Source organism: Anolis carolinensis, chromosome 5, assembly GCF_035594765.1.
Source record: "Anolis carolinensis isolate JA03-04 chromosome 5, rAnoCar3.1.pri, whole genome shotgun sequence".
In the NCBI taxonomy this organism is placed as follows: domain Eukaryota; kingdom Metazoa; phylum Chordata; class Lepidosauria; order Squamata; family Dactyloidae; genus Anolis; species Anolis carolinensis.
In genome coordinates this window covers 61,925,368-61,941,657 of record NC_085845.1, presented here as the reverse complement: position 1 = coordinate 61,941,657, position 16,290 = coordinate 61,925,368, and the positions used below count along the sequence as shown (strand labels likewise).

Genomic DNA, 16,290 nt, shown 5'->3' with positions numbered 1-16,290 from the left:
GTTATGCATTGTTTAACATGGACTATTAGATTAGTGATAACACAATAACAATTTCATCTTGTTCTTAGCTATCTACATACATAGAAGTAAAAATATGTATGTATGTATACACCACAATGGCTGTCACTAGGTGAAGTGGCCCTTTGTGATGTCACTGGAAAGGGATATGAGGGAAAGTGAGAGACGAAATAAAGAAAAAATAGAGGGATAAGGTGTATGAGGGAAATGAAGGAAGGAATGAACCACACAGAGCCTGCCCACTGTTGAAATGGAGACATTGTGCAATAGGCCTTATCAGAGCTGGAGATGGGAGAAAGTAGGACCCAATGACATTTGGACAACACCAGGTATATATGCTAGTTATTACTACTATCAGCCAAGCTGTAATTCTCTCCCTCTACAGACACAACCACAGATAGATAAAACACACCACTGGGAATCCTTTGCCCAAGTATCCTATATTGTCTCACAACACATGGAAATATAATTAATGATGTTTTACTCTCATGCATCCTCTACATTAGACCTGCACAACATACGGTTGATGGGCCACTTGCGGCTTGTCAAAGGATTTCAGGTGAGCATCAAAAAATGTTGAGGATGTAAAAGAAAGTAAAGCTTTAAGTAGTGCTTGCTGTGTTTGGCAGTAGGAGAGTGTGGGGACTGACTGAGCTCCAAGGGACATAGAGAGAAATGCCTCTTTCCTTTCTGAGCCCCATATAACAGCAAGGGGCCTTTCTCTTTCACTTGCCCAATTGCCGCATGCATACAAGGTACACTGAGAATTCCCTCCAGGGAATTAAACCAGCCAAAAGTAAGCAAGCACTCCCAGAGGAGTGAGCCAACGAAGCTTGTGAGCCTCTACCCACTATGGAAACTGGGCTCAGTTCCATGGAAGCCTAGGAATTATAGTTTGGCAAGGCGCTAAAAGCCTATCTGCAGCCTGAAGAAGTTTCACCTATCTGGACAGAGAGAAGGAGCCTAACTTTGACTCTATACAGAGCTTGTAATCATCACTTTTGAATGACAACTAGAATCCTCTGGCCAATCTGGTCACTGACTTTGCTGGATGGAGGATTCTGAAAATTAAAGTCCAAAAGTGGGACTGGTCATGTAGGAATCCCTAATGTGCTCAGATTTTCCCATTTCAATGTCATAAGGTGCATCTACATTGTAGAATTAATGCAGTTTGGTGCCACTTTAATTGCCATGGAGCAGTGCTATGGAGTCCTAGGAGTTGTCATTTGGTGAGGCACTAAAAACCTATCTGGCCTGAAGACATTTAGCCTATTTTAATATTGACCCCTGTCTACTGCCAGGTTGTGCAGGTTTGCTCTACATTGGTTATACAAGGTGATGCACACAAATCACCACTTTTTCCAATAGCTTTGTGAGTTGTATAACTCCTGGTTATGCTTACATTTAAAATTGGGATAACACTTTTTTTAATGGCATTCCTTAAAAAGCAAAAATTCCAGATAGAAAAGTGGGCACAGCCACTTAATAGTAACCTGATTCATGCAGACTCTTGGCCTGTACCCATAACAATAACATTCAAATGGCATGCGGATAGGTCAGGCCATACTTTCTGAGACTAGCACACCTTATTTACTGTTAGAAAAACAATATCTAGTTTACCTATACAACTAGCGATTTAAATAGTAATTTGGTTTATGTTCAATGATGAACATGAGGCAGAATTCATAGCTATCGACACATTTAACATGCTACTAAGTTATTCTCAATGCTACATTAATAGAGGTGCATGCCATGCAAACCGGTTCCTTTCACTGTGGTCATCATCCAAGCATCAACAAAGTTGAACAACATGGAATAATCTTGCTTCTAGCTACATTAAGCTGGTGAGGTAAATCAGAAACAATCCAAAGGCCACTGTTAAAGATTTGGGCTTTGCAAAGTAGATTCCTTCTCCATAACAAAGGCTTGGCAGAAACCCAAAGTAAACTGTGAATTCCTTCCTAAATGTCAGTCAGGACCTATGTGGCTTTGTCATTTGATACGGATCCTGTGTTTATTTTGTCTTTCATATTCATCCAAAGTGATTACACTTATATGCTATTTTAAAAACAGCTTTTAATCAAATCCTTTACTAGTGGGATCTCTTCTAATTAGTTACAAACAACATCCACATACTTGGGCAAAGTAGGGATTCCTGCAGCTGTTTGTTGTAGTCTGGCAACCCCCCCCCCCCCCCAAACTTTGAGGGGAATTGTAGGAGTTAAATTCAAGGCGGAAATCAGGGAGAACATTTTGGAAGGATGTGTATGTGCCTCCAAGCTGAATGCATACTTATAGTGATCCCATGAATTGCATAGGATTCCTTAGGCAAGGAAGTCTCAAAGGCAGTTTGCTGTTTTCTTCCACTTAAATATTAGCCTACAGCATCTGATATTCTTGGTCCCACACCCGAGGCCTGACCAAGATCCAACAGGATCTGATGGCTCCAGGATGTTTAGCCTCCTAAACAGAAAAACTCAACTGTAAATAATCAAGTTACAAAATTAACACACAAAATCAAGCCACAAATGAGGTGAGCAGTTTGAATGTGGAAACTACCGTCCTTTGGGACCTTGTCATAATTTGCTAGCAGGATCAAACCTATTATTTAAAAAAGAGATAATTGCTTCAGGTACCTGAGATCCTCCAGCCAGTCCTCCTTTCTGAGTCTACTTGCTTTCACTTTATGTTGGGATGACTGGAAGATACACTCTATCCTTACATTGGGGGTAAGATATGTGGTTCTTCAACTGCTGGACTGCAACTTCCTTTTTTGTGTGTCTAGGACTGATGTCAGCTGTCAAAATTCTTGAGCAGAGCTTTCCAAACATTTCATGTTGGTAACATACTTTTTAGGCATGCATCATTTTGCAAAAATTCAGTTTTTACTAGCAAATTAAACCAGCCCTTTATTAGAGATACAGATACATATATAGATTATAATAATGAAATGTATGGGGACACAGCAAACCCGAAGGTACTCCAGTTAATTAAGGTAAATCAAATTAGCTAGGGAGGATTAAAATAAATGACTAAAATAGATCAGGGCTTCTTAAACTTTTTCCACTTATGACCCTTTCTGCCCAAGAAATTATTACATGATCCCAAGTATATAAGCGTATATATAATAGGTATAAAAATGAAACATTAGTCTACACTGCCATATAGTCTAGTTCAAAGCAGACATTCTGGATTTTATACGGCAGTGTAGAAGGGGCCTCAGTAACATGATTTTTGTTCCTGGGCTATAAATGTTATTTCCTAATGGGTTCGATCATAAAAGCATGGGAAAAGTTTGTTAAACTGCAAAAAACTTTGATCCTGCAGCACATTTTGCAATAATTTTCCAATGACTATCTTGTAAAGTCTCAACTAATTCAACATAGGTTTGCCACAGCCACAAAAACAGTTTCTGGAGTATAACAACTATTTACAAGCCAAGTACCACACAATTAAACAAAGAATAATACTTTCAAACCAGGAACAGAAAATGAGCTTCTCTGCTGCCATTTTCAGAACTTTTATTGATATATGGCCTTCCCAGGGCCCTTCCACAGACATATACCCAGAATATCAAGGTAGATAATCCACAATATCTGCTTAGGTTTTTAAAATTTTTATTGCACATAAAAGGCTTAACAATTATATAGACATGTATTGAACATAAGTTCACCATTCTTTTTTTAATTTATATTTATTTATTTTAATTCATTCAAATATACATACATTTGCAAGTATTTGTTGCATGCAGTGCAATATTTTTCATATATTAGTCTTTCATAATCATTTCTCAGATAATAAATTTTCAATAAGGGGTCACAGTCTTCTATTTGGATAGTACGAGGGCTATCCACAAAGTAGGTTACGTTTTGGATTTTAAAAAGGAGCCTGCGTGTTGTCCTTCTCTTCCTCTCCTTCCCTCTCTTCCAAAGTGGTGGTGGCGGTAGCATGGCTGTAGGCTGGGAGGTGTACTTTCCTCTCCTTCCTTCTTTGCTTCCAAAGCAGTGCTTTCACCAGGGCTTTGGATGAGGAAGAAGAGGACGCGCTGTCTCTGTTGCCAATTTGGAAGAGAAGGAAGGAGAGGAAAAACAGGAGACTGGTGAGCGGGCTCCTAAATTCTCTCCCCCGCCCATGCTTTGGTAGAAGAGGAAGGAAGGAGAGGAAAAGGGCGAGCTGGGTCCTAAAGTCCCTCCCTCCGCGCTGCTTCAGTAATAAAGACAAACATTGTTTTTGAAGGCTTTCATGCCTGGAATCACTGGGTTGCTGTGAGTTTTCCGGGCTGTATGGCTATGCTCCAGAAGCATTCTCTCCTGACATTTCACCCACATCTATGCCAGGCATCCTCAGAGGCTGTGAGGTTTGTTGGAAACTAGGCAAGTGAGGTTTATATATCTGTGAAAGTCTCTGGTGCCTGGGATTCCTTGGCAGACCTTTTGGGGATTGATTGGGGAAGGGTCTTCTTTTTGGACTGCCATTCCCAGAATCCCCCAACCATCTGTGCACCTTTTTGAGCAGTTCTAATCTGCAGCATTGAGGGAAAAGATCTGCATATATGGACTTATGGCAACCCTATATATTTCATAGGGTTCCTTAGGCTAGGAATCCCTCGTGTACAACGCAAACATTTCTCTTCTGAGTTGTGGAAGGCTTTCATGGCCAGAATCACTGGGTTGCTGTGAGTTTTCCAGGCTGCATGAGCATGTTCCAGAAGCATTCTGTCCTGACGTTCACCCACATCTATGCCAGGCATCCTCAGAGGATGTGAGGTCTGTTGGAAACTAGGCAAGGGATGTTTATATATCTGTGAAAGGTCCAGGGTGGGAGAAATAACTCTTCTCTGTTAGAGGCCAGTGAGAATGTTGCAATTAATCACCTTGATTAATATTGAAAAGCCTTGCAGCTTCAAGGCCTGGCTGCTTCCTGCCTGGGGAAACAAATATGGAACCAGACATTGAGCATCTTATTAGCCAAAAGCAGTGTCATAAGATATGTGCAGTGTGCATAGGAATTTGTTTATGGTTTTTTAAACTATAGTCTGGCCCTCCAACGGTCTGAGGGTCAGTGAACTGGCCCCCGGTTTAAAAAGTTTGGGGATCCCTGGTATAGAGGTTCAGCCCTGTCTTGGGCTCTTGGAAGGAGACCCCACCCCCTTCCCTAGCTCCACCCTCTGTATCCCAACAAGTGCCTCAGGATAGGTATAGATCCTCAGTCCTGTCTCGGGCTCTTGGGAAGAAGCCATGCTCACTCCTCTAGCTCCACCCCCTGTGTCCTAACAGGCGCCTCAGGGGCTCAGCCCTGTCTCTGGCACTTGGGAAGAGGCCCCGCCTGGCCCCACCCCCAAATGCACCTGTGGCCATCACCGCCCCCCTGGATCGCTGCAGCGCCCACCAAGGGGCGGTAGCGCCCACTTTGGGAATCACTGATATAGCACAATGTAATAATATATATATAATAATATAATTTTATATTATATATATATGTACTATTACTAACAATATTGCAGTATAGTGGTATAGTACAATATAATAATATATAATACTAATATTGTGCTATGCTAATAATATAATATATTATATTTACATAAAATATGAATAATATTATAATGGAATACAATATGATACCATACAATATAGTAATATATAATAACATGCTAATATAATAATACTAATATATTAAACTAGCTGTGCCCGGCCACGCGTTGCTGTGGCATTTTCTGGTGGTGCTGGTGAGAAATTGTTGAGGTAGTGGTGGTATTGAATGTCTGTTGTATGGTTGCCTTTATGTTTAGTATGCACACTGAAGTGGATTATATGGCAGTGTGGAGTCAAGATAATCCAGTTCAAAGCAGATAATATAAGATTCTAAATGGGTTATACAGCTGTGTGGAAGGACCTTGAGTCTACACTGCCATATAATCCAGTTAAAATCTGATAATCTGTGGAAGAGGCCTAAATGAGGCCTAACTGTGCCTGTCCCTTGGGCTGAGGAGGTTGCTAGGAGACCAAGTGGGCAGAGCTTAGCCTTCAAACTGGCAGCAATTGGATAATAACTATTATTCCTCTCCCTGTAATTAGGACTTTGTTTTTCTTTTCTTTTTGTTGTATCAACCTAGAGCCATGAATGATGGGTTGTGTTGTCAAATTTCGAGGTTGGGGGGGCCTGTAGTTTTGTTGTTTTGTCCGCTGCCCTGATGCCATCACTCTTTTATATATATAGATATACATAAAATATTAATATTATTATAATGGAATACAATATAATACAGTAGAGTCTCGCTTCTCCAACATAAACAGACCAGCAGAATGTTGGATAAGCGAAAACATTGGATAATAAGGAGGGATTAAGGAAAAGGCTATTACACGTTACATTATATTATGATTTTACAAATTAAGCACCAAAACATTTGTGCTTTACAACAAATCGACTGAAAATGCAGTTCAATACAAGGTAACATTATGTAGAAATTACTGTATTTATGAATTTAGCATCAAAACATGTATTGTATTAAAACACTGACTACAAAAACATTTGATTACTAAAAGGCAGACTGCGTTCGATAATCCAGAACGTTGGATAAGTGAAGGTTGGATAAGCAAGACTCTACTGTACCATACAACATAGTAATATATATTAATATGGTAATGTAATAATACTAATATAATAAATATACATAAAATATTAATAATATTATAATGTAATACAATATACCATAAGATAAAGGTAAAGGTTTCCCCTGACGTTAAGTCCAGTCATGTCTGACTCTAGGGGTTGGTGCTCATCTCCATTTCTAAGCCGAAGAGCCGGCGTTGTTCATAGACACCTCCAAGGTCATGTGGCCAGCATGACTGCATGGAACGCCGTTATACAATATAATATTATTAATATTATAATAATAATTAATAATAATAATTAATAATATTATTATCAATATTATTAATAATATAATATAATATAATATATATTACAATATACCATACAATATAGTAATATATAATAATATGCTAATATAATACTAATATATTAAATATACATAAAATATTAATATTATAATATAATACAATATAATACCATACAACATAGTAATATATAATAATAATATGGTAATATCATAAGACTAATATATTAAATATATATAAATACTAATATTATAGTGTAATACAATACCATACAACATAGTAATAATCAATTTAATATTATAATATATAATATTATACTATACTAATATTATAATATATTGTATATACATGTAATATTAATAATATTATGATGTAATACAATGTAATAGTAATTATAATTCACTATTTTAATTGTATATTTATATTACATGCAATATTACTAATACTATTGCAATATAGTCGTATAATATAATATATTGTATGTATATATACTTGTAAATCGCCCTGAGTCTCCTTCGGGGTGAGAAGGGCGGGATATAAATGTTGCTAATAAATAATAAATAAATAAATAAAATATATAAGAAGAAGAAGAAGAATGTGGTAATATTATAATACTAATATGTTACATATAATGATATATAATTATATTCTGTTTTTTTATATATTTTGTTGTAATGTTTTTGATTGTGAGCTGCTTTTGAGTCTCCACAGGCACAGGCCTTTCCTATGTTTGCAGGAGCCACTGACACAGCCCACTCTAGCTGTTGCTAAGCGACATAAAACATGATGTCCTCCGGCGCATGCGTCCTTCAGCCTCTCTGTTCCGAGGCGCGGTGCTGAGCGGGCTTGTTGGTTACCGTAGCAACCGTCATCATGACTTCCGGAGGTTCCTCGTACGGAGGGAGAGAGTCCCAAATCCTTCAGGCCTATTCCACCATCCCGAGGCGCACGGGGCTCCCGCGAACGGTGTTGCGGTGGTTGCAGAGCCTCGACCTGACTTTCTCGCCTCGGCACTTCCGCAGGTGAGGCCAGTCGTGGACCCTGCATACCAATGGCCTCCCAAGTGCTTGGCCTCTCAGATGCTTTTGGACTTCAACTCCCAGAAGCCTCAGCTAGCGTGTCCCATGGTGTGGACTTCTGGGAGTTGGAGTCCAAAAGCACTTGAGAGGCCAACGATTGGGGAAAAAGGTTATGAGATGATGGGATGAGGTAACCAGCCAGCCACACTGCAATGTCTCAATGCTATACAGTTCTAGGGTTTGTTCTTTTATGGGATACTAGAACTCCCATATGCTGAACTTAAACCGCTGAGCTGCTGAACTTGCTGACCGAAAAGTTAGTGGTTCGAATCCAGGGAGGGGGGTGAGCTGCCGTTGTTAGCCCAGCTTCTGCCAACCTGGCAGTTCGAAAACATGCAAATGTGAGTGGATCAACAGGTGTGAAGGTAACAGCGCTCCATGCAGTCATGCCAGCCACATGACCTAGGAGGCGTCTACGGACAACGCTGGCTCTTCAGCTTGGAAATGGAGATGAGCAACAACCCCCAGAGTCAGACACGACTAGACTTAATGTCAGGGGAAACCTTTGCCTTTATTTTAGAGCTCCCATATTCCAAGATTAATCACCCAAAGACCTGCCTATATTCACAGTTGGCCATGTTGGGTCTGTCCACCAAGTTTAGTCCAGATCTATCATTAACTGGTTTCAGTGATCTCTGGATGCGGGTGAACTACATCTCCCAGAAATCAAGGTCAATTCCCCCTAACTCCCTGCAGTATGTTCAGTTGCTCATGGGGGTTCTCTGTACCAGGTTCGATCCTGGTCCATTGCCGCTGGGAGGTTTTAGTATATCTGGATGCAGGTGAACTACAACTTCCAAAAATCAAGGTCATGTTCCCCCAACCTTCTCCAGTCTGTTAAGTTGGTCATGGGGGTTCTCTATGCCAAGTTTAGTCCAGGTCGGTCATTCGTGGTGTTGCAGTGGTCTGTTAGAAGTTGGATCCGAAGCAGATGAGGTACTGCAAATCCCATCCATCTTCACCTAAATCCCATCAGTATGTTCTGTTGGTTATGGGGGGGGGGGGGATGTCTGTGTGCCAAGTTTAGTCCTGGTCCATTATTCATGGAGATCGCAGTGCCCTGTCCAAGTCAAAGCCGAATTGTATGAAGGTACTTCAAATCCCATCATCCATGGTCCTTCCTCCCCCAGGCTGCACCAGGACATTAAGGCCTGGCCAGAAAAATACATAATCGCACTGCTGCCACATACAGACAAACATTAACTTTTATTATATCTATATTTATTCTTTGTCAGACCGCTCTGATGCCACAGCAAACTACAGATCCCAGGAATCTATAGCATTGAGCCATGGCAGTTTAATGTGGCATCAAACTGCATTCATTCTTCCCATAAAGACCTCTCGTAAGCCCCTCCCTCTCATATCATAATCATATTAATTTATATACCACTTTTATATACCACTTTTTCTCTCCCTTAAAGAAACTGAATGGTGGTATTTATTTATCATGTCAGAAGTGAATTGAAGTCACAATGTATATATAAAAAACACAATGTTAAAAACTTGGCATTATACTAAACGTCCTTTGACCAGAAGCTGGCCACTTCGAGTGCCTCTGGTGTTGCTGTAAGAAGGTCCTCCATTGTACATGTGGCAGGGCACAGACTGCATTGTAGTAAGTGGTCTGTGGTGTGCTCTTCTCCACACTTGCATGTCATGGACTCCACTATGTAGCCCCATTTCTTGGCCCTGTGTTGCCAGAGCGCAGTTTGCACTCTCAGTCTAACACTCAAACCGCTTAGCCACACTATCTCTGGAGTTAAACTCCTGGTTAACTAATCTCTCCCTCTTTTCATCTTGGCACAGAGATTTTTCAAATGGCTTCCTCATTGCTGAAATATTCTCTTGGTATTACCCAGAAGACATTCAAATGAATCACTTTGAAAATGGGACCTCCTTAGCTTCCAAACTAAGCAATTGGTCACAGCTTGGAAAGGTAAGCTATTGCAGCATTTTGGGAATTTCAGATAATTGCTGATCTTTTCCAAGAAAGTCAGTGGGACAAATTATTCTTCCTTGACTCTTTGAATAGCTGGCAGAGATTTCTTCATGTCTGCTCAAAAATAAATATCATCTAGTTCAGAGACCCTTAATTCAGAGGAATAGTGATAACGATCATAGACTGACAGGTTGTGCATATAGTTTATGTATATGTGTTTTCACTTGGAATACTTGTAACATATGAACTACTTGTACTCTTTTTGTTTCCAAGGTATTGAAATGTTCCTTATAATCTCTTGATGTGTTGCTATTGCTATGTTCTCACAGTCATTTCTGACTTATAGCAATCATAAAGGGCTTCTACCACATAGTTTTCTTGGTATGATTTGTTCAGTGTAGGTTTGCCACTGTCTTCTTCTTAAGTAGCCCAGTAGCTTCCTTGGCTGAGTGTGGATTAAAACCCTGGTCTCCCAAAGTCCCAGTCGAACACAAATGACACTAGAAACAGTGGTTCTCAACCTTTGATCCTCCAGGTGTTTTGGACTTCAACTCCCAAAGTTCCTAACAATGGCAGAGACTTCTGGGAGTTGAAGTGCCAAACACCTGGAGGACGAAAGGTTGAGAACCACTGCATTAGATCTCACTAGCATTTCTGTGTTTTCGTTTTTCAAATGCTGAAATATTCCTTATGATCTTCTCTTATTCTGCAATAGTTCTAGTTAGATATCATACTTATCATAGCTGTAGCCTGTCACCTGTGGTGCTCAGATTTTGTATTCTAAGGTTTTGTTGTTCAAAATTCTTACTCATCTATGTTTGTTTCAAGTGGGGAAAAGCAGATACTGAATACAAATAAATAAATGAATATGTGTGAACTCCTCTGGTTTCTTTCTTACAGTTCTTTGCCAAAAGGAACTTGAAGCCCATCCGAGAGCTGATTGATGGAACAATTCATTGTAAACCAGGAGCTGCTGAAATATTTGTACAGGACATTTATACTATGCTGACAAACAGGCGGTAAGTTTTGTTTTTCACAAAGTTATTTGTGAATGTTATATAAGTAAGGTAAAGGTTTACCCTTGACATTAAGTCTAGTTGTCTTTGAGTCTTGGGGGGGGGCGGTGGTCTCATCTCCATTTCTAAGTTGAAGAGCCGGCGTTGTCTGTAGATACCTCCAAGGTCATGTGGCCGGCATGACTGCATGGAGTGCCGTTACCTTCCTGCCAGAGCAGTACCTATTGATCTACTCACATTTGCATGTTTTGAACTGCTAGGTTGGCAGAAGCTGGGGCTAACAGTGGGAGCTCACCCCGCTCCCCGGATTCGAACCACTAATCTTTTGGTCAGCAAGTTCAGAAGCTTAGCAGTTTAACCCTCTGTGCCACCGGGGGGGGGGGGGGGTCATACAAATGTTACATACAAATGCCTAAATTTTGGTGATAATTTTTGATCAAGTTATATGCTTTTCCCATTTGGCAAAGTGCTGCCTATTCTTTGTTTGTTGTACCTGAGGTTATCTAACTGTGTCTTCACTTGGTGAGCAAGTAGAGTAGGTTGAAGAGTCCCAATATGAGGGCAAGATTCATCCTTTTGCTTTGGCACTAAAGACAAGAGCCACCCTTTCAATTGCTGTAGTAAGAAGCCACTGAGATTATTACACCCATCTGTCCTTCTCACTCGCATATTAAGAATTGGGTAGATCTGTTGTCAGTGCTGTAAATAAATGAAGAGAAGAACCAAATTTATCACAGTGCGGAGTAATCCGGTACGTTTTCAAAAACAGTTATTTAAGAAATGTTTAATTTAAAGATCAGTCAATATATATATACATCTACAACTTTCCCCTTCTTCAAGGATCAAACACATCCAGGATGAAGAGGTTGACTTTACAGATCGTATGTACCAGAATAAGTTACCAATGGTTGCTAGATCAACTCTTTCAAGGGCTATCAAATCCCACATTAAGCTAACGGAAATAATGGTGGAACCTAATGAAAACAAAAACATACAGAAAATTAATGCTGTCATCAATTTGCATATGCAGCGAAGGATGCTAGAAAGGGAACAAAATCCAGGTGAGTAGTTCTATCCAAATGTGGCATGAAGCACAGAAGTATTCTTCAACTGTTGCTATGTTATGCTTGGTAGAATACTGACCCGATAAAAACATGGAAAAATAACATGGGATCATAGAGGGGAGATGGTGGTGTAGCCATAAATATGCTTGCTTCATTCTCGACTTATCTTTCTTTCCAAACTTGTGAGTTGCACAAATTAAGAGGAATGCTGACAACCAACTGATAAGCCACCATGTTTTGCTTTAGGAAGTTTTGAACTTGAACATCAACATCTTATTAACACTAAAGAGCAAAAGAAGAAGAGTGTGAGAAAGACAATCTTACAAGTTGATCTGGTTCAGTATTCAAAAAGAGGTTGGAAGCTGAAGCTTAAGCAATATTTATTCTAAAATATTCATAGTGGAAAAACAAAACTGTATGGGACATGTAAATCTTGTTCCACTCCCTTTGTCATTACAAGTTGCTCTTCCAGTTAAAGCGTGTATTGATGATTACTTTTATATTTATTTTGTCAGTTCGGACATCATCTGGATAAGGTTTCCCATATGCCCCACCTTGACAAATAGAAATGTGTAGAAATTGGTTTCTTCACCATCCTCTTGGGACACCAGACTCTTGAGTTACATGATAGGATGGAATGCCCAGCTTTATCCCCTGGTTGTAGTGCTGATACATGTGAAGCATAAATATTTGAGATCTGATATTTATGATGCTGAAATCCTATATGAACAGTTCATATAGGATTCCAGTGTCATGAATATCAGATATCAAATATTTATGTTTAGGTAAGTAGTAGTGGTACTAAGAGACCCCTTTACTGAAATGTGAACTTGCTTAATGGGATACCTGCAAAAGTACCCAATGCGTATTGGGATTAATGAGAAATACAGTGGTACCAATGCACATCAGTCTCGTCAAGCTCTTAGAATCATAGAGTTGGAAGAGATCGCAAGGGCCATCCAATCCAACTCCATTCTACCATGCAGGAAAATACAACCAAAGCACTCCCAGCAGATAGCCACCCAGCCTCTAGTTTAAAAACTTCCAGGGAAGAAGACTCCACTTCTCTATGAGGCAGCACAATCCAGTTGAAGAGCTCTTATCAGGAAGTTCTTCCTAATGTTTAGATGGAATCTCTTTTATTACTGGCTGTGCTATGTACATCAGTCTTCTACTAGAAATGGGTGTTATACAACTGCATAATTCTAATTTCCATGTACATAAGTCCATTTACAAAGATACAAATCTCCAACAGGATTCCTTTCCATTTTTTAGATTATTTACAAGTATTCATCAGCTTCAGGAAAAGACAATGTAAATTTTAAAAGATTGGGGCATTTATCTGCATGCATGTTGCTCACGTTAAGTTTTATTTTCAAGTACGGTTTGGCATCAAGCCAACGCTAAGAGAACGTGCTATTCGTCGTCCTTCTCTTTTGACGCCTTCCTTGAGTACACTGAATGTTACAAGGGAGAAACCTGCTCTTGGACCTACTAGTAAGTTTTGTCTTTATTTAAAAATGTAAGGCTGTAGTCTTGTTTAGAATATTGGGATAGAGTTTGTGCTACAAGTATAACTACCTCCCCCCTGCTCCTCAGGTGCATGGGTGGAAAAGGCCAGTGGGTTTTTCTAAAGCCGGACTAGATAACTTGTGGTCCAGATGCTGATTGATTGGATCTATTTACTGCCAGAGGAAAATTCTGTGGACCAAGCGAGATGCAGGAGGATGCACCTTCCTTGACTTTCAGTTTCTATACGGTCTCTTCCAGAAAGCAAAAGCAAATGAGGGCACTTTGAATAGATTTATTATGATCAACAGATCAGACATAATGTGGGCACTGCTTCTGCTCTCTCCTTAGGGAGTACACAGTGCACCAAATTCACAGTGGCTAGTGTTCATGTACAAGAGTCTGTAAGCAGAAGCAGCCTTTTCTCTCTTGGGATGCAGTTACGCTGTAGAATTAATGCAGTTTGACACTCTTTAACTGCCATGGCTTGGTGCTATGGAATCATGGGTGTTTTAGTTTTACAAGGTCTTCAGCCTCTGCAAAAGCGTTTTGGTGCCTCAGTGCCGAGGATTCAACAGCACTGAGCCATGGCAGTTAAAGTGGTGAGAAAGTGCATTAATTTAACAGCGTAGATGCAGCCTTGATTGTATATTTTCCCTTTATATGTTATTTAAGTTTCCCGATAGGGGAGTCACCTGCCCATTCACCTCCATTTTCTGATGCAGGGCAAGGGAAAGAAGTGAGAGATGGCTAGTTTTATTGTTTGATCCTTATCAGTCAGGTCCCTTTGTTTCAAAGGGAAAAAAGTGAGAAGCACACTTTCTCTCAAGTAGATGTTATCATTTGTAGTTATGTCCTAAGAATTTAAGACATCAATTCTTTTTATGGCCTTGCAAAGAAAAGACACCTGGTTCTGTTTGAGTAAGGTTTCTCCAGTCTCCTCACCACCTTTACACATTGTTAGCATTGATAAACAGTCAGCAAAAGCTCTACCCACTCCATGTTTGTAATGGAAGCTGTTTACCACACATACAGATTTTGTACAGAATAGATAGCATTGTTGAATACTGTCAGTGTTTCTAGAATAAACGATAGCTAAAAGAGCTGGAGGCAGTCTCATCATCACAGTCCTGGCAGCTTAGCCCTAAGCATCCAGCTTTCTCAACCAGTCCGAGCCGTGGCCTTTCCAACAATGGCTCAGTTTCGTAAAGCTGTTTTGGCACATAATTTGTCAGATGTTGGTAAAAGCAAGTCTATATGATATGATGCCATGGTTAAGTTTGAAGAGTACTAACTTTCTTTTCCCCTACTTTTGTGTAGCTTCCACCGAAATCAGAGGCAAAATGGGCGTCCACTTCAAAGCCATCCAAGTGAAGCAAGCTGAGAGACACCCTTTTGATGGACGTATCAATATTGAAACTCCAGGCACCCATTTTAAAATGTAACTAATAAAGGAGATCCATGCTTATTTTTTAATCAAGAAAAGGCTTCTTTCTTATATTGGATACATGGGCCTTTAACAAAGTGTTAAATAGTGAGATAGAATACAGAATAAGAACTTACCGGTAGTAGTTTTCCTATTTCTCTTTATTACTGGAATCTTTTTCACTCTACATATTCTAATATGGAAAAAGCTTTGTCCCTTTGGTTGATGTTCTAATAAAGTTAATTACTGGCATAACTTTGATCTTACTGTCTAATACAGAATAGTAAAACAATTTAAGAAGTTCTGATGAAATTTACAATATTGAGTTCCTTTTATCAAGAAATGACAGCTATTTGAAATTTCAATTTTTAAAATAAAATAAAATAAAACCTTTGTACAAGACTATTGCATTTACAGTATTTGTTACCAATTTGGCTGGCATAATAATCCCACATACTTAATCAGAGTTCTGGGTCATCCTGTTTGACTTCTGGTTCATCGTGGAGTATTTCTGACTTTGGATGAAAGTAATCACGAAGGAAAAACGGGAGAACAGTATGAACAAGTGCCTATGTGAAAAATAATGTATTAGTCATTCACTAACAGCAGCTAAGGTATTTACTGCCAGTAATTTTTTTGGGGGGAGGGGGGAGAGAAAGGGGAAAAAAAGAGGCATTTGAAAATGTGGATTTTGTTAGTATATTGGGATAATGCTTTGGTATGACATTCTACTTTTTGTATTGAATTCTGAATTCATTATTAATAATGTAAAATGCAGGATTACTTAGAATCTATTATCTATATTTTGTAAAATTGGGAAGATTGGCAGGATGCTTTTAGGTATTTGTGAAAAAGGGATCCTACTAAAATGCTCAAAAGAAGCAGGATATATGGAAATCCTCCAGGCTCTGGTACTGTGGCCCATTTCAAGCATGTTCCAACTTCAACAAACCATGCAGCAAGTATGACCTCCAGTATCTGATCCCCGTTTCCCCTCTTGATATGTTGAACCATCATTTTGGCATATCTAAATTAGGGCCCTTCCAGACAGGCCCTATATCCCAGGATCTGAGCCTAGGTTTTCTGCTTTAACCTGGATTATATGAGACTGTACTGCCAGATAATCTGGGATAAACAGAAAACCTTGGATCAGATCCTGGGATTAAGCTACACATTAAGAAATTAGTATTCTCTGAAGAATACACAGGAAGAGGGAGGAGTATTGGATGAATGAAGTTACATCCGTGAACTTTTGTTTTCTGTAAGCAAACATCTAAATATCTGTTTCAAGAATATTATATGCACTGTGCCTCTGGTCTAAATTACCTTCTTTGTTGATGTTA

At 39.5% G+C, this 16,290-nt stretch overlaps 1 protein-coding gene across 2 annotated transcripts; it reads left to right on the top strand.

Annotated features, from left to right (window-relative positions):
- Positions 1-7,740: 7,740 nt before the first annotated feature.
- spata4 (spermatogenesis associated 4) lies at positions 7,741-15,349 on the top strand. 2 transcript variants are annotated; one of them, XM_003221648.4, is made up of 6 exons: positions 7,741-7,936; positions 9,800-9,929; positions 10,833-10,951; positions 11,789-12,009; positions 13,393-13,509; positions 14,842-15,349. In XM_003221648.4, exons 1-6 carry the CDS (start codon positions 7,788-7,790, stop codon positions 14,964-14,966), a joined length of 861 nt encoding a protein of 286 aa, XP_003221696.3. In that variant the 5' UTR covers positions 7,741-7,787; the 3' UTR covers positions 14,967-15,349. The 2 variants fall into 2 exon arrangements, with proteins under 2 accessions (XP_003221696.3, XP_008110053.2); XM_008111846.2 differs by lacking the exon at positions 7,741-7,936 and adding an exon at positions 8,103-8,123.
- The last annotated feature ends 941 nt before the right edge of the window (positions 15,350-16,290 follow it).

What these genes read in the sequence shown, in the direction of transcription:
- spata4 (XM_003221648.4), top strand. Translation starts at nt 7,788, where the DNA reads ATGACTTCCGGAGGTTCCTCGTACGGAGGGAGAGAGTCCCAAATCCTT. An exon ending in ACTATGCTGACAAACAGGCG is followed by an intron (nt 10,952 to 11,788) that starts GTAAGTTTTGTT and finishes CCCTTCTTCAAG; the next exon opens with GATCAAACACATCCAGGATG. An exon ending in ACCTGCTCTTGGACCTACTA is followed by an intron (nt 13,510 to 14,841) that starts GTAAGTTTTGTC and finishes ACTTTTGTGTAG; the next exon opens with CTTCCACCGAAATCAGAGGC.